This window comes from Ascidiella aspersa, chromosome 1, assembly GCF_963924565.1.
Source record: "Ascidiella aspersa chromosome 1, kaAscAspe10.2, whole genome shotgun sequence".
Classification (NCBI taxonomy): Eukaryota; Metazoa; Chordata; class Ascidiacea; order Phlebobranchia; family Ascidiidae; genus Ascidiella; species Ascidiella aspersa.
In genome coordinates this window covers 15,107,151-15,132,196 of record NC_139447.1, presented here as the reverse complement: position 1 = coordinate 15,132,196, position 25,046 = coordinate 15,107,151, and the positions used below count along the sequence as shown (strand labels likewise).

At 36.1% G+C, this 25,046-nt stretch overlaps 2 protein-coding genes across 4 annotated transcripts; one reads left to right on the top strand and one right to left on the bottom strand.

Moving 5' to 3' along the window:
• Positions 1 to 1,359: 1,359 nt before the first annotated feature.
• Positions 1,360 to 12,290, top strand: LOC146167988 (NADH-ubiquinone oxidoreductase 49 kDa subunit-like). 2 transcript variants are annotated; one of them, XM_083390911.1, is made up of 14 exons: positions 1,360 to 1,644; positions 2,286 to 3,255; positions 7,845 to 7,922; positions 7,987 to 8,067; positions 8,221 to 8,341; positions 8,992 to 9,104; positions 9,321 to 9,473; positions 9,559 to 9,644; positions 9,725 to 9,844; positions 10,154 to 10,283; positions 10,492 to 10,587; positions 10,823 to 10,906; positions 11,019 to 11,076; positions 12,071 to 12,290. In XM_083390911.1, exons 2-14 carry the CDS (start codon positions 2,308 to 2,310, stop codon positions 12,106 to 12,108), a joined length of 2,106 nt encoding a protein of 701 aa, XP_083247037.1. In that variant the 5' UTR covers positions 1,360 to 1,644; positions 2,286 to 2,307; the 3' UTR covers positions 12,109 to 12,290. The 2 variants fall into 2 exon arrangements, with proteins under 2 accessions (XP_083247037.1, XP_083247038.1); XM_083390912.1 differs by lacking the exons at positions 1,360 to 1,644; positions 2,286 to 3,255 and adding exons at positions 3,828 to 4,210; positions 7,430 to 7,542 and having other exon boundaries at positions 7,801 to 7,922.
• Positions 12,291 to 12,497: 207 nt separating this feature from the next.
• On the bottom strand, positions 12,498 to 24,629 carry LOC146167987 (uncharacterized). Of its 2 annotated transcripts, XM_083390910.1 has the most exons (18): positions 24,529 to 24,629; positions 22,555 to 22,810; positions 21,372 to 21,576; positions 21,200 to 21,301; positions 20,675 to 20,735; positions 18,496 to 18,592; positions 18,377 to 18,426; positions 18,035 to 18,184; positions 17,561 to 17,637; positions 17,396 to 17,475; positions 16,239 to 16,504; positions 15,628 to 15,753; positions 15,250 to 15,447; positions 14,653 to 14,871; positions 14,338 to 14,547; positions 13,784 to 13,890; positions 13,429 to 13,584; positions 12,498 to 13,089 (listed from the first exon to the last, which is right to left on the bottom strand). In XM_083390910.1, the coding sequence occupies exons 2-18, from the start codon at positions 22,737 to 22,739 to the stop codon at positions 12,835 to 12,837; spliced, it is 2,544 nt and encodes an 847-aa protein (XP_083247036.1). In that variant the 5' UTR covers positions 22,740 to 22,810; positions 24,529 to 24,629; the 3' UTR covers positions 12,498 to 12,834. The 2 variants fall into 2 exon arrangements, 1 of the variants encoding a protein (XP_083247036.1); XR_014500454.1 differs by lacking the exons at positions 12,498 to 13,089; positions 13,429 to 13,584; positions 13,784 to 13,890; positions 14,338 to 14,547; positions 24,529 to 24,629 and having other exon boundaries at positions 14,730 to 14,871; positions 15,705 to 15,753; positions 22,555 to 22,835.
• Between the last annotated feature and the right edge of the window lie 417 nt (positions 24,630 to 25,046).

Genomic DNA, 25,046 nt, shown 5'->3' with positions numbered 1-25,046 from the left:
ACGTATTCCGCACAAGCGTTTTACATAATTGGGGTGCAGTTTAGATATTTTTCAGGGTGCACTTTTAAAAGGTTGAAAAAATCTCGCGGGTGCACTTGCCATACTTTCCACAGTGGTCCACAGCCACCGAAATAATCACCCGATCCGCTAGAAATTAGTGCAGTTTTAAGTAAAAAGGTCTACGATAATTAAGCATCCAAGGGCAGAAGAGTCTGACTTATAGACACCGAGGCCGCGGCAATGCACCAGTTGGACCTATAGGTGAACTACTGGCGTAGATAAAGTGAAATTATTCGCTAAAAATTTGCAGAAGATAAAAATAAAATGTGAGAATTGATAAAACCTAACCTAGCTAAACCCAAACGCTAACCCTAACCCAACAATGTGCGTTATTTAATAATTATTTAAACAATGGGGAAAAAGCCCAAACTGTGGTGGTCAATGATAATTTCTTGTCCAGGATGCATATAAGATTACGTCACATATTGATGTAATGGGACCTAAAGCGATGATGTAATTAATAAATCAACGCACAATATTTGTGCCACTATGCAAAGCATGGCAAGTGCACCTGAAATATTTTTTTTCTAAACCTCCACCTACCCGAATAAATATGTACCCCATTTTATCTTTGGCGGCTACAAATTATTGAATATAGTCGGGTGCTGCCAGGCACTACATCAATTTGGTACATACAGTAACGCAAAAAAATGGTCTACAGTACGTCATACCACAACGCACATTATTTGGTTATTATTTTGGCCAGTGATGTCATTTGGCATGGAATATCGCTGGCCTTGTGAATTTACCAAAAAAATTGTGGTTTTTGGTATATATTGTCATTGTTGGCATAGGATTTTAGCCAAAAACATTTTTGGCATAAATTTTTGGCGACCACAATTTATGGAATGCAGTCAGGCTGCCCTAGATGCTTTCAAAAAAAATTACACAGTTTAGTTGAGGAACTCAAAATATGGTTCTTGATTTGGGTTGGGCCAGGCTGTGCAACCTAAACTGCAATTTTTACCAACTTTAGTAAAGTAACTCCGCACGATTCTTTTCTTTTGTAGTTTTTTTTTACAATGTCTTGAGGACATTATTTAGCTCAAAGTTTCTAAATCTGTTCATACCATTGCATGTTTTCTGTTTTCAAAAAATACACATGGTGTAATGATTGTTTCTCGGCCTTCAGCTCTGTGGGCCTGCATAGCTCTGTTGGTAGATCAGTGGTTCCAGTATGTCCAAGGTCATTAGTTCAAAATTTACAGCAGTCTTGGCTTTGCTTGCATAATTGATTGGCTGACTATTTTAGTGTGATACTTATTTGATATGAGGGGGACCAAGGCACAACTACAAAAGGGGATAAAAAAGGTTAAGAATCACTGTTCTATGCCCACCAACCCCTGAAGATTTGAGCCCTAACCAATAGCTAGATTTTCATTTGGGATTTGTAAACTAGTTTTATGACTTATGTGGCTATAGCACATTTGTTCAAACCCCCCTAATCCACTGTTAATGTATTTTTCACATGTTTCATAGGATAAAAAAAAAAGTAAACTGAGGTTCTTTTCTTGTGTGGTTTGGCCCAAAATTTGAGTTTAATCTATCTGTATGTGTATACTGCAGAATACAAACATCTTCGAAGTAATTATATTCTAAAAAGCATCAATTTTTATCATAAACCGGTTGAGTACAAATTGTTTTTGCTATAATGCAAAACTCGGAAAAGTGAATTTAATATCTTAATTCACCTTACCCAAATGATAACCCTAAGTGTAACTCAAATCTATCTATATTCATTTTTGGGTACATGTATACCTGAGCAACCTGGGAAAATAGCCAGTTTCTAACAAATTTGGTGCTGGATAACTACAAATCATTGTCTTAAAAAACTGAAAAGACCTAATATTTTAAGTTTCATAAAAAAATGAATTCTAAATAATTTATTGTGTAATAATGTAGTAATTGATTTATCTTAAATATTAAAATTAAAGATAAATCATTTAGAATGTGTTATTTTACCCAGAAGTTTTTTGCATAAGTTTGCTTAATTGCTTCCTTAAAAACACTTGTTTTGTAATTAACTCATAAGGATTTTTGCCATTGTTAAACATTTTCAACTAGAAATAAGATGTAGACATGAGTTCCATATCAAACACCCCTTTTTTATTTCCCTGTTAAAGTCTAAACAAATTTTGGAAATAAACTACATTTTGTCTTTATTTTTTTGAAATAATATGCTTATATATTTGTATTAATACTAACAATTTACAATATTTTTACAGCATTTTGTGCTATTCTGTCGCTATGACAGATCGCGTGGTTGCTTGGATATGTGATAAAGAATGGATAGAAACATACAACAACCTGTTTTATGGTAATGTTGCTGATCAATATGACAGTTTGTCTATAATTAATGTCTGGAGGGTGAGATTTGCTGGTCGTATACCTGTTGCAATCGATGCTACCTCAAGATTGCTTGAAGCCTGGTTGGAAGCAAAGCAAATATCCAAAGATGCACAACGCCAATTATTATCTGCTGCTATTACACAATTTGTTGGTCTAATTACAGAGCATGGCCTGAAGGGGAACACCAGAAAACCTATTCACGAGATCGGTGAAGATCTTGGAGTGCCTGAATGGCTGATAAATCTCAGGCATGAAATGGCACATGGCCCTCTACCAACTCTTTCTATGCTTGAAAAAGCAGTCTTGTTTGGCCTTGACTGGTTAAAAGATAACCACTGGGATGTGCAGTATAAAATCATGATGAATAATTCTAAACTTGTATCTACAGAGGAAGACATAGAATCTGTTGACAAAACTATTACAGAACTCTTAAGCAATTACTTTACAGCATCTTTACAAAAAGTTGTAAAAGGCACTATAAGAAAAAAACGTCAAAAGGAAAATAACTTTTTAAAAAAAATTGAATGTTATTTACAAACTAAGAATAAAGTAAGGAGATTTTGTTTTATTCTTATAAACAAACTTTATTTAACAAGTTTTCCTAGAGATCTGGTGGATAAATCTTTTGATGACAAAGAGGTTAAGTCAAAATATTTTTTATATTGGATTACACTTTTCAAATTTATCAAAAGTCAAAATGAACTGCTCTATTTTTTGGTTCTTATTATTAAAGAATTGCAATACCCTTCTTGCAATTTTAATTCTCAGGGAGTTCTTACTGCCTGGATGGAGTACATTTTAATTGATTTAAAGAATGATGACTATGTGCCACAGCAAGACTTGGAGATTTACAGTTGGAAAAGCATAATTTCCTGCTTGTTATTAGACTTTAAAAACAAATTTGTCGCAAACAATATCCTAAAAACTTTGCAAGAATGTGTTCCTGCTTTGTTTTCATATCCTTCAGTTTCAATCCTGACTGAGCCTAATAATGTTGTAAGAACTTCCAGTACTTCAAACCATGTAGTTGCTAAAACATTCACTGTTGATGATGTTTTACAAGCAGTTAACAACTTTATGTTTATACCTTCACAAGAAAAATATAACATTGCAGACTCCCAATGGAAAGTTTATGATGGTTATCGGAGTAATTGTCTCATAGGATTAATGCCTGGTCAAACAATTGAGTCATTGTTTTGTTTGGCTGCAACTGAGCAAGATCAAAGTGATGCATGTGTTATTGACTGCACTAAAGAATATAATACAAAAAAGTTGGAAACAATGCCTGACCCGGATATTGACCAACTACAAACAACAACTTGCGGATTAGACAAATTTGTTGAAAAGGATTGGTTAAACCTTAGTGAAGCTCTGAACTCAGAACTTTAACTTTTTAGTGTGTATTTTAAGTTAATTTTATTGGTTGTATATACTTGGTTCATTGTATTGTCAATTACCTGCCTTTTAGAGATGGTCCCTGGTGCTGTTTTGATAAAACCCTTTACTGTTTGAGGTGTAATTGTGCCTTACTCTGTAAAAGCTAAAAATGTATGACTTACTCTTTGTAAAACTATGATTAGTATTAACAACTGTTATGCACAGATATTCTCACAGCAACTTTATTTATACTATAAGTTTTCATCTATGTTAATAATTTAGGCTGCATGCTATCGCATGCAGTTCATCATCCATCTTTAAATATGGCAAAGCTAGTACAAAACCTTGTCAATGTATCAAGCAAATACCCTGTTGTTTGGAGCAAACTTGGACCATGCTTGCCAGTTACAAGTTTAATTAAAAGGTAAAAGCATTTAGTTTGTTGCCGTATGATTTAGATGTATGATTTGCTTAAAATCATTTACAATGTACAATTATAGAAATAATTAATGCATAGTACAGTAGAATTCACTTAATAGTAAAATCTGTATATATATTTATGGATGATGGATACATGACATATACAATGCTAAGTAACAAAATTTTAAACCTTACCCCTGAACTGTTTATCCGGGGGGTCAAAATGCACAACACTTTAGGAAATTTCAATGATATATTTACACTAGAAGGAAATGACATAAAAATCTGAAAATTTCACAAATGTTAGAGAACCATTTAAAGCTGATGTTAAAATAAACATTTTACCTCTTGAAAAATAGGGGAGTATTTTAGGGGGGCAAAATTAAAATTCGGCCATTTTTGTGTTTAGAGGTGTCTAAAAAACTAAAGAAAACATTGTTAAATAGTTTTCAATTATAAAGACAAATTATAGGTTGCTTCACAGCAAAATTTTGACCTTCAACTCGAAATAATTAACCCATGGGGGAAAATAATTAACCAAAAATATAGAAATTAAAGTGATTTTTTGATGGAAAAAAAATTGCAAACAAAGTGGTTGTACACAGGCAGATTTTTTATTTAGACTTGCGGCGGTAAAATATGTTGTTTTGTAAGAGCAATAAGTTAATTCACTAAGACGAGACACTTTGCACAATGGATGTTGCACGCGCTGGAGCCAGCCGCTTCGCGGCCAGAATAAGGCAAGCGATATGAACAAATTCTGTATTGAAGGTTTTCTGCTGCTAGATTAGAGTAGATAGCTGTAAAGAACTAAATCGAACACATCACACTATTGATTTTTGTCCACAATTAGAGGCATATAGGGGTGCAAGAAAAAATTGTCAAATATTTTTCAATTATAAAGACAAGTTATAGGTTTGCTTCGCAGCCAAATTTATATTAAGACCACTGGCAATCAATCTTGTAAAAGTGCACCATGTCCAACCTATAACACGCAACTTCGGGCCACATCCGCTTTTGCCTGCTAAAGCACCGAAACTGGAAGCACAACATTGGGAGTATATGGACACTGACAAATAAGACCCGTTGAAAGAATATAGAATAACCAAGGAATAACACCCTGGTAAAGTATAGTGGAACTGCGCTATACCCCCCCCTGGTATAATATAGTAGAACCGCGCTATAACCCCCTAGCAAAATATACAAAAACCGCACACCCTGTCTAGTTTAACTTGTTTTTCCCTAAAGCAGGGGCGGGCAACATACGGCCCCGCGGGCCGGACCCGACGGGATTTTGAGCGTCTCGCAGACAGTTTCCGGTTGTGGCCTACGGCCACATTCTGCCACAAATAATAGTTATTGCTAGTTATTGTTTAGTTCTTTGTTTTCTTTGTGTTTTTAGGTTCTTTGTTTTGTGTTAACATTATGTTTAGAATTTGAAATAAATATTTTCCCATTGATTTACTAAGAAACGTAAGTTTGACGAAGGGTGTCGCGAATTTAACAAGGATTGAATGCAAAAATACTTTTTCACTCCAGTCGGCAATAATCAGAATTTTCTTTCAAATGACAAAATTAGCCTGAATCCGAATGGTGGAAACAAACGATTATGGTTGCACATCAATCATAAAGAATGTTTGGATGTTATAAGATGAATATATTTCACTACTAAATACATGATTAGTATTGATGCTTTTAGTAGCGAAATATTGTTGTCTTATAACATTCAAACATACTGATTTTTGGTTTCCCAAGTTCTGTACTTAGTTTATTTTTTACGTCGGGAAGAAATCAGTATGTTTGATGTGCAATAAAAGTGTTTCCGTGTTTAAATAGTACAATTTTAGCCGCAATTATGCGCCAAAACATGCAAGCTTTGGCAGTACCTAATCTGGCCCGCCAAGTACTTTATTTTCCCATATCTGGCCCGCCGACCGGACAAGTTGCCCGCCCCTGCCCTAAAGGGACTGGAAGAATTGGTTCGGTGTATATGGTTGTCGATTATATGTGTCCATTGTATGCAAGTTCTACTGTAGCGTACATAGCGATTGAATATGGAGCAGTATTTCTCCACACACAACTAGATTTTCTGTTTTAAGCCTCTTTAAGTAAAAGCTTGTCATTCGTCTTCATCTTCAAATTTGTGCGTTCATTGCCTTTAAATTTGAGTGTTTCAAATGCTTTTATGCTCTAAAATAATGACATCCTAGTTTTGCATATCTTAATTACGGACCTTCTTGGCATGACATAGGCATTCAGCAACAGACTTTTTGCTACGCTCCCTTTTTCTATAACTTCATTCCCTCCTTTAACGATATGCTACTTTTTTAAAGGGACATGTGAAGGTACAACCTGGGGCCTGGGGGTGTACATACATGTCTGCTTTTCTTGCTTTAAAACTGCTACATAAATTGCTGTTTTCAGTTTTAAATAGTTTAATTTACAAGGTATTTTGTAAATTGGATGTTGGAAAAAAAATTTTCAAAAAAAATTTTTCGAAAAAAAAGAAAAATTGATTTTCAAATTTTTTTTTTTTTGCACCAATTTCTTCGGTTTTCTGGCTGATTCTTCCGACATAATCGCCAAGTCGCCAGCATTCTGCCATACTGGATTAAGTATACAGTATTTCATCATTAACTTACAAACTGGAATGCAGATTCTGTTTAAAATAGCTGAGTCCGACCCCAACCATAAAAAACCTAAGTCCTGTGTAAGTCTCCTGCCAAATGAGTTATTTCGCCGAGTCCTGAATCCGGCTCACACCCTGCAGCCTGTATTCCACCAGTTTATGTAACTAATTATGGTGGATATTCAGCAATCTACCTGTAGGAGTGTCAACATATGCTACTCAACATTTACATTTAAAGTTGGTTGCCATATCAGTTTCAAAATTTAGTACTATGTATCCGCACCTCAGACTAGTTGTACATGATCTTACTCGAGTCCAGAGTCAGACTCCAGCAAAACAGGCACTCGTCCGAGTCAGACTCTGCAGCCCTGCTTACAAGTGTCTTTATAGAGAATTTTAAGCCAAGGAGCACAAAAGGGGTGTCACTATGATCAACGTGTTTTGTACACAAATGTCCGAAGTCACTATAGGCAAATTCTACTGAATATCAAAACTATATTTATAAGAAAAAAAAATTATTGTTACATTGAACAGCAAAAAACTAGATGATGGTAAGGTTCATAGTACCATAAAAATGTATTTAATAATTTTCAGAAATGCATCCAAGTGGAATTTAAACCATGAATACCTAAAGGAGTTCGTCAAACCGCAAGTGTTGTTTCCAAACTGTCCAGAACATGATGATGGCGACCTTAGAAAGATGTTTAGTAAGTCCATATAACTGACAGACATGCTGTAAAACTAAATTGAATATTTTTTAAGACAGACAATTTGGCAGTAGATGTCATTACAGGTCATAAATCGACTTTTTTCAAGTTATTATAAGAAACGCCAATTTCAAACATTTATGTTTTTTCTCTGTAACAACAAGTTGCAATATTAGTTTAAAGTTGTCATTACTTGAGGGGTTTTACTTTAATGGTATACATTTTTTTCAATGGTATACATTTTATTGCATAATATAGATCCAGCACCAATAAGACGCAAAGACCAGTTTGGTGGTTTGGACACTATGCAAGTCAACTTTGGGCCTCAGCATCCAGCTGCCCATGGTGTGCTTCGTCTCATATTGGAAATGTCTGGGGAGGTAATAACACTTTATTGTTTTTCATGTTTGCCAACACTATAAGTCCATTTTGTCTATAAAACAGGTTGTTATCAGAGCTGATCCTCATATTGGTTTGCTACATCGAGGCACGGAAAAACTGATTGAATACAAAACCTACACTCAGGTGAATGTCGCTTGTTATTGACTTACTTTTGCAAATATTATATATTATTTATTTTTAAATCTCATATAAAATTTTACTTCCAAAATATTAAATTCTCCCTGTTTTAATGTGTTGTTATTTGCTAAACTTAATGTTAACCTGTATTTCCCAAAGGCTCTGCCCTACTTTGATCGACTGGACTATGTATCCATGATGGTAAATGAGCAGTGTTACTCAATCGCTGTTGAACGGCTTCTTGGAATAACTCCACCTCCACGTGCTCAGTGGATTAGAGGTTAACATTCCATGTCTGATCAGTTACTTTGTTGTATAATTTGACCCAGTTAACTGAACTAATTTTCCCTTTAAAATAGCAATATCCTAAATTTTCTGCTTCTCAACAGATAAGTTTCGGTCTGGTCAACTTTCTCGCATGTCCGCTAAATGTATTAAAATTTTATATCTCAATCAATTGCAAAATGTGTGATGTTGAAGGCTTGTCTATCAAATTTATAACTTTGCCAGTTCATAATTTGCAGCATTTTGTTGTGACGTAACATAGAGTTGATGGTCTACTTTGTACTTTATTGTATGTCACAATGCTGCAAGTGTTGTGCCAAACTTTTTAAAAGTAGGCCCTTTAAGTCTTGAACTTTAAAACCAGTTGTAAAACTTTAATAGAACCACGTATAACATGTATGGCATCAAAACGACAACAGAAAATTGCTCATTAAATTGAAGTTTACATTCTTTGCTTTTATGTTACATACTTTTGTTGTAATTACATTTTTGATTGCTTTTGATTTTTGAAGGTCCACCGGTACGTTAACTAAAAATGTTGAAAACCACTGGTTTAGTGGATGTATCTTGCACATCAATTGTTTATGACAGTTGAATTAAACAAAACGATAATGTTGTCTTTAAATAATTTTGTTGTTTTGGTAGTGTTTTTTGCTGAACAAACACGAATCCTGAATCACATCATGGGTATAACAACTCACGCTCTTGATGTTGGAGCCATGACTCCCTTCTTCTGGCTCTTTGAAGAAAGAGAAAAGGTTTAATATTAGTTTAGCATACTGTAAGATTTGCAATAACAATCAACTTGAAACTATCTTTTATACCCAAGTTATGAATCACAACTAATATTTGTATTAAATAAAGTCAACACCCTTCAATAAGTTAATGTGTGTTGTTACCCTTTTCACTATATATATATTAAACGAATTCTTGTATAATAACTTAAACATTAACATAAACTTGTTTGTCACCAGATGATGGAGTTTTACGAGCGTGTATGTGGTGCTCGAATGCATGCTGCCTACATTCGACCAGGCGGTGTCAGCCAGGATCTTCCGTTGGGCCTCATGGATGACATTTATGATTGGGCAATTCGATTTTCAGCACGAATAGATGAACTAGAAGAGGTTTAGTTAACCTAATAATTTTAGTTCTACTCTATTCAGAAGACATATTATAACCAGACTAGAATAACTAAGATGCTTTAACTAGGTGGTAACTGAGAATCGTATATGGCGCACAAGGACGGTTGATATAGGAACGATTACTGCTCAGCAGGCATTGGAATGGGGTTGCAGGTATTAAATGTCGCCATAATATTACGACAATCTACCATAGACATAGGTCTTTATTTTGACCTAACTGTGTTTCGTTTCAGTGGTGTCGTCTTGCGTGGATCTGGCGTCAAATGGGACTTGCGTAAGACCCAGCCTTACGATTGCTACGACCAGGTAGAATTCGATGTTCCCATTGGATCGAGAGGAGACACCTATGACAGGTGCGTTCATACAAGTCATGAGAGTTCATTCAAAGATATACTTATAAAAGTCACCAAATGTTTAAATACGAATTTTATTATAAGGAATGTATGAAAATGTTGATTTAAGAGCTTATTTTATTTACCTGCGCCGTATTGTTTCTGAACTCGTATTACCGCAATGGGTGTGACACGAGTTTTCTATCTAAAACTGTGCTTATACCAAAAGTCGTTCTCCGAACATGTATTACTATCAGCGTTTAGGTTATTCTTCCCTATTGTAGCAAGACTTGCAGTCGTCCTACACGTTTATGACGACTCTGTTCGCAGGTACTTGTGTCGTGTCGAGGAGATGCGCCAGTCGCTTCGAATAATTCACCAGTGCCTCAACAAGATGCCGACCGGCGAGGTCAAGCTCGACGACAACAAACTTACACCGCCTTCCCGGGCCGCAATGAAGGTAAAAGGCATTGCACAATGCACACCTGCTTGGGCGGAACTTAGCGCTTGGCCTTTTCAGTCTAGTTTAGGAGATACCTGACTTTTCTATATTTAAATGTTCATGCTACTTCCTGAATAATGTAAATGTTTTGCGCCAAGGTGGTAGTTATCCACCAATGATAATTGAATGTTGCCGTTTGTAAATCGCAAATTTGTATCCCCTCAAGGATTCCATGGAGGCTGTGATTCACCATTTCAAGCTTTTCACTGAAGGTTATCAAGTCCCTGCTGGCTCAACCTACACGGCTGTGGAAGCACCTAAGGTCGGTTAAGAAGTGGATAAGTCTAGCTGTTATCCAATGACTACTTAAGAGGTTTTTTTTCCAAAGTAGTCCACCTTGTAAAATATTATGGTATTACAATATGTATATTTCCATATTAACAGGAAACAATAAATCCTAACTTGTTCAGCAAGGTTTGGTGCTTCTTGGGCACCAACACAATTTCTAAAGCGCCCTAGTGTGTTTGTTGTTAAGAATGGCCTGTTTCCTTTTGCAGGGAGAATTTGGTGTATATTTGGTGTCTGATGGTACGAGCAAACCCTACAGATGCAAGATCAAGGCGCCGGGATTTGCTCATTTGGTATTGCTTCATTTTTCAGCTAGTTGTTTTATCATTTGTTTTAAATAACATTTTTTTTGCTTTAAAATTTCCTAAATTATTATTTTCTGATGTATGCCTTTTGATTTACCAGGCCTGTATGGAACATGTTTCGCCTGGACTACAACTACCTGACATTGTTGCATTGATAGGTAAGAAAAAAGCTCCGTTACTACCACCTATTCTATATAATCAAACTATTACTTAACAAAAAGTCAGTGGTGATTTCACAAAAATATCAATTTTTAAATATTAAGATTTTTTACAGTGGTGAGTTGATTTGACATAGTGTTGTTGTGTTACTCGATTATCAAAATCTAAAATAATGAATCTATTTTCAGACCTCGATTTTAACTTGTACTAGCGCAGGTTAAACCTAAAACGCGAATAAAGCATTGACAAGTAGTAACCCTGCTAGAAGTGTTATACAGCTAAAAAGGGTTCAGCTAGGAAAAAATAGAAACAAATGATTCTCACCTGGTTTGTGTGATTTGGGGTCTACATATCAGCCCAAAAAGTTTCAGGTAATCTGGCATGGGGAAAGTCGCTACTTTGAATTTTTAGTATGGCCTTTCGGGTCCATTTCAATTCACCAGTCCATGTAACAAATGTTTTCACATTCTTAAATTTAGTGTTAAATTACGTAGAACTTCTTTATGAGAAAAATTACGTATTTATTTTACTAAAATACTTTATATTCGGAAATATAGCGTTTTTCGTAAAGTCACTTTTATTATAACTTTCGAGATTTTCTATGTGAAATTGCTTTAACAAGAGCGACCTTACAAAAAAGATTGTCTCCTGATACCGAAATTATTTAAGTAAAATAAATATGTCATTTTCATAAGGGAAAAAAACTTTTCTATACAATTTAATACCAAATTTGAGAATCTAAGTTCATTGGTTACAAGACCTAGTAAATTAACGAAGAATGATCCTGGCGGCCATTTTGAAAATCCAAAATGACGATGTTTCCAAGATCAGATGAGCTGAAACTTTTATTGGTGGTTATGTAGACCCCATTTGAAACTTTTCAGTGGAGAAACATTTGTTTCTATGTTTTCCTAAATTTGAGGGACTAAAAACCCCCTTTGGTAGAGGCAAAATTGTATAACTATAGAAAACATCTCTTTGTTTTTAATTCAGGAACACTCGACGTTGTGTTTGGTGAAGTCGACAGATGAAAGATAAGGAATCCGCTGACAGTTGTTTCGTTGTTATCAAATTTATAATATTTTCTGGTAAAAGTTCATCCATCTATCGTAACGGTGAACAATTTATATATTGAAAATAAGACTTCGCATTGGCTGAGTGTCTTGTTGTTTTTTTTTGCCAACAAAATCTGAATAAATGTATTGCCTTCCTGTTTCGCTTTTATATTATCTATATTCAAGGCAGTTAAGTAAGATCGAAAAATATTTAAGGCCCAGGTGCTAGTTTTGTCTTTCAATATAATAAAAAACGTCTAAAACAGTACGTCATACTTTGTCAATAATGTTCAGTTTATATTTACTTTAGTTGCTGTTTGGTCAGTTTCAGGTCTGTTGTGTCGAATTATTGTTAGTTATAACAGTTGCGCAATACAATCGTGTATTTTAAATAGACAAACAACAATTCTGTACAGTTATTAGGCTACTCATATTGCCAGCCCAAAATAACAGTTAACAAAAACGTTTCTTTAATATAATATCAGTTAGATTTGCGAAATTGGTTATGCAATGGGTCACTTTATTGGTATTTTAAAATGATTTCAAAAAATATTGCCATTGTCTTCTTCTGATTAGCCAAACTTTCAGTTTAGGAATGTGATGCCCCCAATTACGACTTATTCTAAGCCTCTTTCAAATCGTCCATGACACTGGTGGCAACCACTGCTAGTCTTGATATACGTTAAATATGCAACATTCTATTTAACATGCAGGGGACATTGACTCGGCATCACAAGGTAGCTGGTATAAGTCGAAGTATGCCTCGAGCAAAATCAAAGCGGACAAGCTCCTTTCACATGCGTCCTGCTGATTCACGAACGAGTAGCATTGGCGTCCTCGGTTCGATTTATAATCTACACATCTACATGTCCACGAGGTGTCGGTAGGGCGCAACAACCCTTTCTCTGGTGGATGTGGTTGGATGCACCTGACTTCACGTCCTTGATAAAAGATAGACTGCAAATAAATAAGTCAATATTAATTTAGAGAAGCGTAGGCGGACTGACGCCAGGATGGTTTACAGTCACTCTACGTTGAATTTGCCGGTAAAAATCAACCCCAATCGTTCAAAACATATAAAATACTAAAGGTTGTATCATGGCCAAGCAATCGAATCCATGCCACTCACTGCGCGGCAAGTAAGGCGTTAACAAAAAAAGAAAAACACATTTTAAACGTTTTTTAACCGTTATTGTCTCAGTTGGTATGGCGTGGGCGTATTTAGTCACTCCCACATGTACGTATTACTTTTCGCTTCATAATGGAGCGCGCTTGTGGGAAATGTGCGGGACTTACCAGAGGGAGGGGCATAGATTGATTTAGTTCCTGTTTAAGGCCAGCCCACGTGCAGTTGTACTGGCACCGGTAACCACACCTGCAAGCAGGACAAATACAACGGGGCGGTCGAAATGTCCACCTGAGGTTCGATTTGCACGAAGTTCGTAGTTTGCCCTTTAGAAAAATATATTTTACTATGATCGAAAAATAAGGCAGATAAATGCATATAAAACACAGTCATTACAAATGTCCGCGTAATTATGATAAACTAATGAAAAATATCAGAAACATACTATAGTTTTTCGCGTTTTGACATACTGTATCGGTTCTAAGTTCATAACAATGCGATTTTTTGTGTTTAACCACAGCTTACCAACAAGATGTAGTGAGCTTCACATTCGAAAGTACACACGGAGAGGACAAATCGTTGGTGCGTGCACGAATAATTGCTGTGAAATGGAGAAGCGAGATGCGGACAAGCTGTCAAAAGTAGTTCTATAATTTAGGGTTGTTAAGCTTTTTTTAGTTACACTGAAACGTATACAGCTAAAATGATGGGACCACACGTGTTTCTCAATTAAGTAAATTACTGTTGTCTTACTGCTATGTTGATAACATTTCGTTTGACTGTTTTTTCTGTTTGATTTGTTGGATTGACGTAGGATAAAAAAGTTGGGATTGGATTGCCAGTCGTGTTTCGTAGCAATGCACAACACAATGTTGCATACGCTATGCATATCACCAATTATATCCTACTTCTCTAGCAAGAAACTCATTTAAGGGCATTATCCATTTAAGATAGATGAGATACTAAAAAATCTGAGGTTTCGTCGTCCCTACTCGGTAACACTTACTTTTGGCTCCATTACATTTTGTTACTTTAAGGAGTTTATTTTTCGTTTACTATAATCAATAAATCATCATTACCAGGTTTACAGGTCTGTGAAGTGTCATTCCATTCGCCAGTGTTGAGGCAAACAATCTCAGTCGAGCCAAATACTGCATTTTCAGGCGGACAACTCAACATGCAGGATGTGCCGTTTTTATGTGTTTGGCCAGCGTAATCTATTCCTCTGGGAATGCGATCGTCACAAGTGTAAGTGCCAATTGAGCTGGGCATACCCTTACAGGTCACTTCTGTAGAAAAAATCGACTGCTGGTAGCTCAAAAAAAACATGACCGGGCAACAACGCAATTATTTTTTTTAATCATATCTCACTTACAGCGGAAATATTTGTTTACCTTGCTCGCAATAAGGCACCGGATTAGACCAGGCTGTTTGGTTAAGATTTTCTCCAACTCGCTGACAAGTCGATAAATTGCTAATACATCCAGCGGGTCCAGTCCGAAGTCGATAATCCACGGGACAAGAAAACGAGCACACCGACATCTCGTAAAAAAGATTAGTACATTTCATCGATCCCTTGTTTGCAGGAGCGTTCAGCTTGCTGCAGATTCCCACTAAATCGAAGACTAATATTAACTTTACCGGAAGTTGTTTGTTTAAGTGAAGTTTGAAACCGGTAAAGAATAAATAGCATATCCACAACTTTTTGTCACGAACCAGTTACCCTAAATCTTAATTTTCTAAGCCTTATTAAAATAAGTTACCGACTAATTATTCTGCTTTACATGTGATTTTTGATATGATGTAACCAATGTAAACTTTTAAATACTTTGCTGTTAATTACTACGCATTTATTAGTTATAAGTACGGTACATCACTCTATTATCACAATTTTAAATTCTTTCGGTCAGTAATATTAACAATGGTACAGAGAAATGTTATTAAATTGCTACAGTTTTACTTCCAAAGGGAGCGGCATTCCTACAACATACGTTTTGCACAGGGATGGAGTGGTGTTGACCAAGTGGAAGATGCAACACAGCTCAGTAACGTACTCCCATTTCGAATTCCGTAGCCTCTGTCACAGGTGATCCGACATTTGGTACCACGCGGTAACAAACTACTGTTTGTCGAGGCATGATCGCACGATATATGTTGATGATTGCCGGCAATCAAATGTTGGCAAAACTCTTAGGCATAAAGGGAAAACTTCAATTTTCAAAAATAAGTGATTGAAACTGCTTTAAAGGCAAATAGTAGAATAGTTTAAAAACTTGTGGCGAACAATGAGACCTAAAGGGATTGGTTAAAATGAGACCTTCAGTGGTGGTTACATGAACGAAAACATTTACACACGTAATATATTGCACCTTGTCTCAAAAAGAAATATAGTCCAAGCGACACACCCGCTACAACCAGTATCGCCAAAAGTATAAGTCCACAGCACCTTTTGTGTGACGAACTCCTAACTGTAGTAGCAGACGAATCAATTGTTCCTGCGAACAGCATAGTTCAATTATAGGCTACAGCTAACCGCATATTTGCGCCCACAAAACGCAGCGCACAGCATGGTTGATATGTTATAAAAATCAGTTTGCGCCATAGAGCCCGAAGTGGACTATGTAACTCAGAACAGGCCTACTAATTACTGATTTTATTACCTTTATATTAAAGCAAATATGTTTCAGAAAAGCACATTAAAATGCAAGTATGCGACACCAATTTTATTATCGTAAAAACAACGGCATTAGGGACGGATTTTTTAGTATTCTTAAAAGCGTCCTGTTCTCAACGAACCGGTATGCAATTATAAGACTGAAATGCGCAAAACATACTATAAAACACATAAGGGAGTTAAATTTAGCAAAAAATATAGTTTGGGTACCATGGCCTCCTGTAAATTTGTGCCCATGGCGTCTTATGCGAAACTGCATAAAAGGCTTATTCGTAATGAAACAACTCGTTATTGCAGGCTACCTACCTGTACTTTCCACAAGCGGGTGCACATCACTGGTGTCGCCCTGTGTGTCCACTGTAACGTCAGATATAAGTATTCCATGTTTGAATTCTTGTTGCTGTTGCAGAGTGTCGAAGCTCGCGTTTCCAGAGTCTCTGTCTCCTTCACAGCCACTTATGGTGGGATTTTGCGTGGGCACAATGTTGCCCACATCAGGAACTTGAAGAGCTCGGTGATAAAGATCTTTCGGCCTAGTCTGACCATCTGTTTGCGAGAAAAATCTTGGGCGACTGAAACCAAAAGAGAGGGCAGTTGTTGCAATGGACAAACTTTTTAATTGAATACAACCATGTTGATAACTGTAAAATATCTACGACATTGGAAAGTAGTGGTTACCAGCAAGTGGCAAGATTAATTTATTTTTGATTTGATTTTATAATTGCAATTGTGAAAAAGTGATACTTTTATATGAATAAACAACGGTCAAAAGTTTGTAGTCCTATAATTTTATAGCTTGTATGTGAACAAAAATTAACTAAACGAAAAACAAATTAGTTGGCAGTCAGTACCAATGTTTAAAGATTTCGGGACGTATCACCTTTTAATTCATTAGACAGAAAAGCCACTAGCTGTGCTTTATCTGTAGAAAAACGTTTTGCTTCAGAGTTATTTTGGTATTAATAACATTACGAAGTCCTATTATAAAGTATACAGTAAATTACTTAGGCTGTCGATCAAAAAAATAGTATTGGCATCACTATATTCTGCAACAAAATTGCATGTTTTGCAAGACTATACTGATGTGGCGATTTTGTTAAAAGTGTATGCACGTGGTAGAAGGGGGGATGCTTCTAGCGATGTAATTCATTCGGCCCGCCGCCTCTTCAAATCTTCAAATCACACAATTCAAGATCAAGTCCGCATTTTTGGCAAAAACTAAGATTAATTTAGTTTCAGGCCTTCACGTAAAATTTAACATTTGTAAAATTCTTGACAAAACTCGCTCGTTTCCGGCATGTGTATATTGTGTGGCTATTGTGGTTAAATCAACACATGATTGGATGGCCACACCAACGCTAGGACCGGGCTAGGTTATCCTAATGACTTCTCTTGAGAGCAATTGGACTCACGGAAATATTGCGTATTCTAGAAAAACATATTTCCTGAAAAAATATTCTTACAGTAAGCGCTCTTCAATCTGACGTCGGTTGTAGGTTTCGCCATTTTCGCTTCTTGATGACGTTGATGGAGAGATAGAGCACTGTTAATATACCAAACAACGCAAATTATGGTTATATATAGCGTAGCCTATTTGGGGCTATGCATTCTGGTCGCCTAGCCATTACCTTGGCCAAAAGTGAATCCACCACCTGTTCAACAGAGCTTTCTGAATACGGCATCGGTGTCAGTTCAGCACAAATATCTGCCAACGCACTAGGTTAAATAAAAACCCGTTGGCAAAACCAAATATCAGATGTCAATAAAACATATTTAAATATATTTAAAAAAAATTGTGCAAAACCTGATATAACATTGAAATGTATTCGCTTTCAAAATGTATCGGAACCCTGCACTTAAATAACATATAAAACTCCGACAAGGTAACTGACTAGAAAAGGTGCATCTATTGCTAATATTGGTGCAGCCGAAAACTGTTGCTCTCGACACGAGTTGACGATGGTTTAATACAGAAAAATGAATGTATGATTTCATATGCGTAAAAAATTACTGGGTTGTTGCCAACGAAAATATTGTTTCAATTAAAAGTGAATGGCCTAAATAAAGCACAATGCGCTAGTATATAGTGTAAATGGCGCAACCTGCAAACTCCGGTCGTTCTGTTGGTTCGCTGTTCCACGCTTTCTCCATTACCGTTAAAAAATTTTTTGGAATCACAATCGGAATATCATTTTTGTCCGGACGACTTCCATTGATAATGTTTTCTTGCAAGACTTTCGGGTTAAGTGCGTCTACAACAAACAACTCCTATTAATTATTATTTATTAATGATATTTTTCTCACTAGTAAGAAATTTAATTAGTTTGTTACATTCACAGTTAACACAACTTCGTTGTAGTTACACAACGATCGTGAACAATAAGTGATTTGCAAAACAAAAACTCTACTAATTAAACAGCTGAGAAAACCGTCGTTAAACTCACTTGAAAAAGGTTCCTTGCCGGCCATCAATTCCCATTGGAAAATACCATAACTGTCAAAAATATAAGCATCCTAATATGATTTTTAATCAAAATGAGTAAACATTATCAAAGTTAAACACCTGTAAACGTCCGATTTAGATGTAGGCTTGGAATTAGGATTTGCTAAATGCTCTGGCGCGATGTGCGTGATTGTACCGCCTGCATTTCCATGTTTGCCTGCCAGGTACAAAGATAGATAAATGTTTTTTATAGTACTAACGATTCACATTCTAATTCTCCAGTAAGGATGCCTGATAATATCGGCGCCGATACCGTAAATCAAGTGATAGTATAGCAGTTAGCAGTACTCAATAATAGGATGGTATTGGTGTCACAAATTAGAATCTAACCATGTAACTTTTCCTTGTGCGTTAAACTTTGTTATGTTGTTTACAATTTGCCTTTGTGTTACGTCATAATGCCCCAAAAGTGGCGTGATGTTTACCGGTTAAAACTGGTCATTCTACATTAAACGTGGCTGTGAAAACATGTGTTTTTGAGTGCTTCAGAAATCTAACTGCAGGGTAACACTTCTGGGTATTCAGACCGGAAAAAACGTCGAAGCATTTCTCTAAATAACGCGCACAATATTTGTGTTCGTGACAATTGGTTCCCATAAATAGTGGGCTGCCCAACGCAAGTGCACATTTCGGCCCAATACCCTAAAAATCATTACCATATAGTACTCTTTAATTTAAACATTTTTTCATATTTAGCCATAAAAAGGCGTCACGTGGTTTTGGTTGTGGATCGCGGTACTTTTTGCCCAAAGTATCGGTTACCGGTAGCGGAAAAAATACCAAGCATCGGACATCCCAAACTCTCGGTACCTTCTAGTAATACGGATAATAAATCGTTATTACTATCGTTTGGTATTTCAGATTATAGTATGCACTAGACCAGTGGTTCTTATCCCGTTTTGTACGGCGCCCTATCGTAGGCTACTAACCTGCGACTTCCGCACAGACAAAAAAGCAATTCGGTATTTTTCGATTACATGTCAGTGATACAACGGCCACTATGCGAAAAACATTAAATATTCAGGCAAAGAAAAGGTCTAGCCTGTTGTCGTATATAAAATATGTATGAAACAATAATTTGGAAGAGATAACTCTAATAGTTCATCTAAGTTGGCAAAACTGTAATTTGAATTGCCCAAGATATCAACAAATCAGGATGAAAACAAAAACAGAAAATAAAAAATCCACACAGTTTCATTGTTAACGTCCAATCTTTTTATTGCTCGACCCCAGTTTAGATAAACCGAAACCAGCATTTACATGCGACCCAAGTTACTTTTCAGATATGTAATACTTAATCGAAACAAATCAAACAAGCAATTAGGGGCGTATCCAGGGGTCCCGAATTTTCAACTTAGGGAATTCCGCTATTTTCCGTCTGACGTTAATGATTAATGACGTCATAAAATAGTGGCGGGTATGACATCATAAAAAAGTGATGGTAATGATAATGCCGTCATAAATAGGAAAAAAAACAATCAGAAACAACCAAGTGCAGTGTTCTAAATGTACGGGACTAAATTACAAGCACACGTTTTGCAATATAAAGGGAAGTTATTTTTGCAGTGTGTTGTTATGCCACGATAATCCTAACATCAGCACCGCAGCTGTGTGCCAAGTCAGCTAATATCCAAGCTGAGGTTAAAGTTCATCAGTTACCCGCTAACCAAGTCGTCTGAAAATATGCTTATATAGAGAATAATTTTGCAGTAACTATCATTACATAAAAATTAGGCCTTAAAAACGCACACGACACAGTTAGACCATTTTTGGGTAATGCGTTGCTTAACAAAATACCTTTGTTGCACCAACGCCGGATATTAAGGCAGACAGCGAAAAGCCAGGAACATTTAGCTGTGCCGATAACTGGGAGTAAAAACACTGTCTGGAAAGAAATCGCCTTTTTTTTTTATTTGGAATCTTGTGATGCTGCCCCTGTCACCCGTTTCATTCTTCTAGCCTATTCCTTGCTATACGAACAGCCAAACCAACCAAAATATATATATGATACACGTGAAAACATTCAGATATTGTACATACACGTGTCGTGTCGTACTGTATTCAGAAAAAATTATACTTTATATAGAAATTGAAAGTAAATGCCGATGGCGGTTTGATTTTCAATAAACACAGCTGGTGTGAAAACGGCACGATCCCTCATCTAAACAAACACAACATTACGCGTCTGGCCCTAGAACAGTTCGATCAGCCCATATAAGTCAGCTTACACATGCATTACCTGTTGATTTCTGCGTTAATCGGCTGACGGTATGAAGTTGAGCAAGCCCGAAGTCGCAAATCTAAACGGCAATTTAATCACAAAATAGAAAATACAAATGTATGAAGAAACGTAACTAAAATCGCTTTGATTAACAATTTTATATTTAGGGGTGTTCGAGAATATCAGTTCATAGCCGATATCATGACAAATGGTAAAATCGGTATTCGTTTGATACAACTGACACAAACATCTCTGGCATTTTCTGGGATCGAATACCGCAATGTCTGCGTTGAAATGCTTATTTCTTTGAAAATATAAAGTAACTTAAGGTAACTAAACCTCGTAACGATAATTTTGGCCAAGCTACCTGAAAAAAATTAGCTTACCTTTTAATTCAATCAATTTCGACTATATTACTAAACTATAACATCACCGACAGAAAGTTTTTTTCTCAAAAGTTAACTGACAGAAATGTTTTTTATTTTTTACAAATATTGGGTATCGTCATTCGAAAAACTACAATATATCGGACAATTATTATACCTTTACATTTAACTTATCATCTAGAAGCACGTTAGCTGCCTTCAAATCCAAATGTAGCATTTTGGGCTTTTGGTTGTGCAAATATTGCATTGTTTCAGAAACCTATAAATGGTGAAGCAACATATATTCAGCGTTACATTCACAAGAAAAACAAATGATTTTGTTAACATACCTGAAGACTGATTCGGTACTTTATGGGAATGATTTCGTGAGTATGTTTTCCTTTGAAAAAACCATTGCATGAACCATGTTTCATATATTCCATGACTAAACAGAATTGGTTTCCAGAGGTAAAACGAACCCCGAAGAGCTTTACAACGTGTTTGTGTTGTATCGTATGAAGAATTCGCGCTTCCTGTTCCAAATCGCACTTTTCACTGTAGCGATCAACATAGTAAAATTAGTCTGCTGTACGACTTCCTTTGTCGAAATAATTTGTATCAAAAAAAGATTTAGCTATAAATATATCAAATAAAGATATTTCCGTATGCAAATCTGAGCTATTTCATTGCAATGTGGTCTTCGGGCAACAACTGAACGTTCCTTCTGATTACTTTGCATTAAATCATAATTTACTGCTACCTAGATGGGTACCACGTCTTCCCAAACTCTTAGTCTGCCATCACTGAAGGTCATTTGTACTAACCTTCGATGGTAATAAAAAAACTTGTTGTTTGCTTTTGTACGAGTTAGAACTTAAGTAGAATTTTGTGTTTTGCATTACTTTTGAGTTGAATTTCGAATGTAACAAAATACAATATGTTTAGATGTAAAATTTTGTGTAAACTTTATGTACGTCCTTCACGACCCTAAAACTGGTTACACTACACAATTCAGGGTCGCTCACGACCCGCAGTTTGAAAAGTTTTGATGCAGCCTAACCCAGTGCTTTACATTTAGTTCAAGTTAGCAAAAAATAGTCTTGAAAGTCGATGACCTTCTAGGTGTGGGCAGAGCAGATTTAGACAACTAGATTATTTCTCGTTCAACGTATTAGGGCGATATTGCCGATATAGGTTTTAGCTGCATATTTTCTCCCCAGTTAGCTCGAGACCAATAGGTGTTTTTAAAGTGAATTGTTTTCTGACGTAACTTTGTGACGTCATCCTAAAAGTTTTTATGTCCTCCTTGTTTGTCGTAGTGTGGCCGCGACAAAAAAAGTTTGCCGACCACTGCTTTAAATCTAAAACAGCATAAACGTTTTTAATGCCGTGCAAACAAAATTTTACGACACGCGTACCATTTGTCCGACGTCCTTAAGTTTAGGCATCGTTTACGCTACGGTGTGCGGAGCTTTGGCGTCATTGGGATCAATAGATAACCTTTTGTAAAATATAACAAACACATTCACCCACCCGGTATTGCTATACGTAACGAGCTTCTTTTCGGCTACATACAACGTTCTCATTTCACGTTTCCATTTTCTTTTCACGACCAATCCGAATCCCCCGTTTCCCACATAATCGTCGCCGCTGAGCTCATCTTCTTCGAAAACGTGCAGGCCGCTTGGAAGATTGCCATGCTGTACATGTTTATCCATTGCCGTTTTCCTATACTTCAGTAGCTCCTTACATTTCGCTAGGTAGTTTTCAACGTTAACGACTGTAGAGGCTGTTAATTTAAAGAAAACTTAACAAAAATGTTAGCTATAGATAAAAATATATGTATAATTGTATGTATATATCTGTAAATATATCCAGAAATTGAAAAATTCACCATCGAATCTTCAATATTATATACTATTGGCAAGCGAACTTGTTCAATGAACGAATTAGTTGGGAAAAACAACAACAGAAATAAAAACAAAACAATCACCATAATGAAAATTAGGCTCGTGTTTAATTGACAATTACTGAAAATTCCATCTACTAGTAGACAACGCTCTTTCATGCTTTACCAACTTCTGACAAATCGTTTGGATGGATCAGTGGTTCCCAACCTTTTTGTTCTAGCGACCCCCTTTCCAGTATTCTGAAACATGTGCGCCTCCCAATTTTGGTGTTTATCCTTAAACCAGATTACATACACATACAATTTGAAAAACTGTTCAAATTTATGGACAGATTGTTTCCAAATGTTTTTTTTTCGATTTTACACCAAAATCATGCACAAAGAACTAAATTTATGGTTTAATGTTGTTTTGCGTCATTACGACTTTTTTCCCCAAAGAAAAAAATGTATTGTGTCCTTATATCGTAACAAATCACTTTTTCAAGTTTAAGACTAAATTGCTAAATGTCGATTAAGGCAGTGGTCGGCAAACTTTGGCGCAGAATACTCTTTCAAGAGCTATTAAGGTTCCACTACGTAAAACCACAACAACTTTTAAAGATTTTGTTTGAGACTGCCATGAAAACGTTTTGCTTGGGGGTATTTTAGACTTTTAGCAGTATTTTTATGTATGTGTTTTGTTTTTGTATAAGACCATTAGACTGGAGCTATGCCTCGGCCATTGTTTGAAAATGAGAGTAATGGTGAAGTCAATAATCGACTGGTTTACGGAAGCAAATGTCATTAACACCATTATAAGACTGGCGGTTGTTCTTCCTCCTTTTACTGCTCGTTGTTTCTTTGTTTTTTTGTCAATTTTTCGATAAAAAAAATAGTGCACGACGACGTGCCAGATTACCTCTGGCAAACCCCTCGAGGGTCGCGAGCCCCAGGTTGGGAAAAACTGGGCTAGATTATTTTGCATTGACTATAACGTGGGTTATTTAATACTATAGCTATACCAAAACAAATGATTGTTTAATTACATAAAAAGTTGTTCTACCACGCCCTATGGTAATCGTACTATCGGATATTAAAAAAGTTTGCGCAAAACGCAGAAAAATCAAATTGTGTTTACTTGTTTCAAAAAGTGTTACCCATAATGCAATGGCCATATCCCAATAACATTAGGGATTTCCGCAAATGGCTAAACGGTGTGAACTGTGCACAATGTATCTCCATGAACTGTAAGAGATTGTTACATGACTAAACGCTGCCCTAATCGATCATATAAAGCAACAAATGGAAATAAAAGAAATCCAAATACCAAAAAACTATAAATTCCATAGCTTAAAACACGAAAATCGTAAAATAATGAATCTTATTTTTCAGTTACTTAGTAAAGCAAAGGACAGCATAAAAGCAAAATTAACACCAAGCGAACACAATACCATTAAAATCAATGTAAATTATATGGTAGTAGAGCAATAACCACTATACACGGGGAACATGTAACTAAAAACGTTTTTCTATTTGCACTGCCCTAATTTTTTTCTCCGATACGTCATATGAATATTTCAGTTTTTTAGTCTTTTCTTAGTTAGACGAAAACACCTTACCAAATAGCTGTCATGCAAGGCTGACTGTTATAAGGAACGCCATATGTCCTTGTGCCTCAGTTTCCTCTATCATTCAAAACGGCACGCTGTCAAAACAAACTCTAGCACTGATACATTGTCAACACTCGGTTTCTTCAACCCTTCAGCGAATTAAGTTGATAAACAACTTCAATTTTAAGTTTATGCACTGGAATCAGAACATAATCTTGAGGTTAAATCTATTGTTTGCTTTTTCCAATGCCACACAAGTACCTGTACATTAGTATATTATCGACTCTTTATAGCTACTCCTTAGGCTACGGTACGGGCCTTTTTCTTTTTTTCTGCCTCGTTGACGATAAAGGTCGATCGATTTGAAGTACCATCGACTTGAATTACCAACATAGAAACCTACATGGTTTTACTTATTTTATTGTTTATACCTTTAAATCCGAGCTAAACTAGTACAATACTCAGACTACCGGTACCAGGATTGTGTAGAAGTAACCCTGATTTACAAGCCCAGTGATCTATTGAAG

Bases quoted from the DNA above. Each gene is read 5' to 3' on its own strand.
- LOC146167988 (XM_083390911.1), top strand. From the start codon at position 2,308: ATGACAGATCGCGTGGTTGCTTGGATATGTGATAAAGAATGGATAGAA. The intron at 8,068-8,220 runs GTGAATGTCGCT...TATTTCCCAAAG, and splicing joins AATACAAAACCTACACTCAG to GCTCTGCCCTACTTTGATCG. The intron at 10,588-10,822 runs GTCGGTTAAGAA...TTCCTTTTGCAG, and splicing joins CGGCTGTGGAAGCACCTAAG to GGAGAATTTGGTGTATATTT.
- LOC146167987 (XM_083390910.1), bottom strand. From the start codon at position 22,739: ATGGATAAACATGTACAGCATGGCAATCTTCCAAGCGGCCTGCACGTT. The intron at 21,577-22,554 runs GTGGGTGAATGT...TGATCGCTACAG, and splicing joins GTTACGTATAGCAATACCGG to TGAAAAGTGCGATTTGGAAC. The intron at 17,638-18,034 runs GTTGCGCCATTT...GTGCGTTGGCAG, and splicing joins AGAACGACCGGAGTTTGCAG to ATATTTGTGCTGAACTGACA.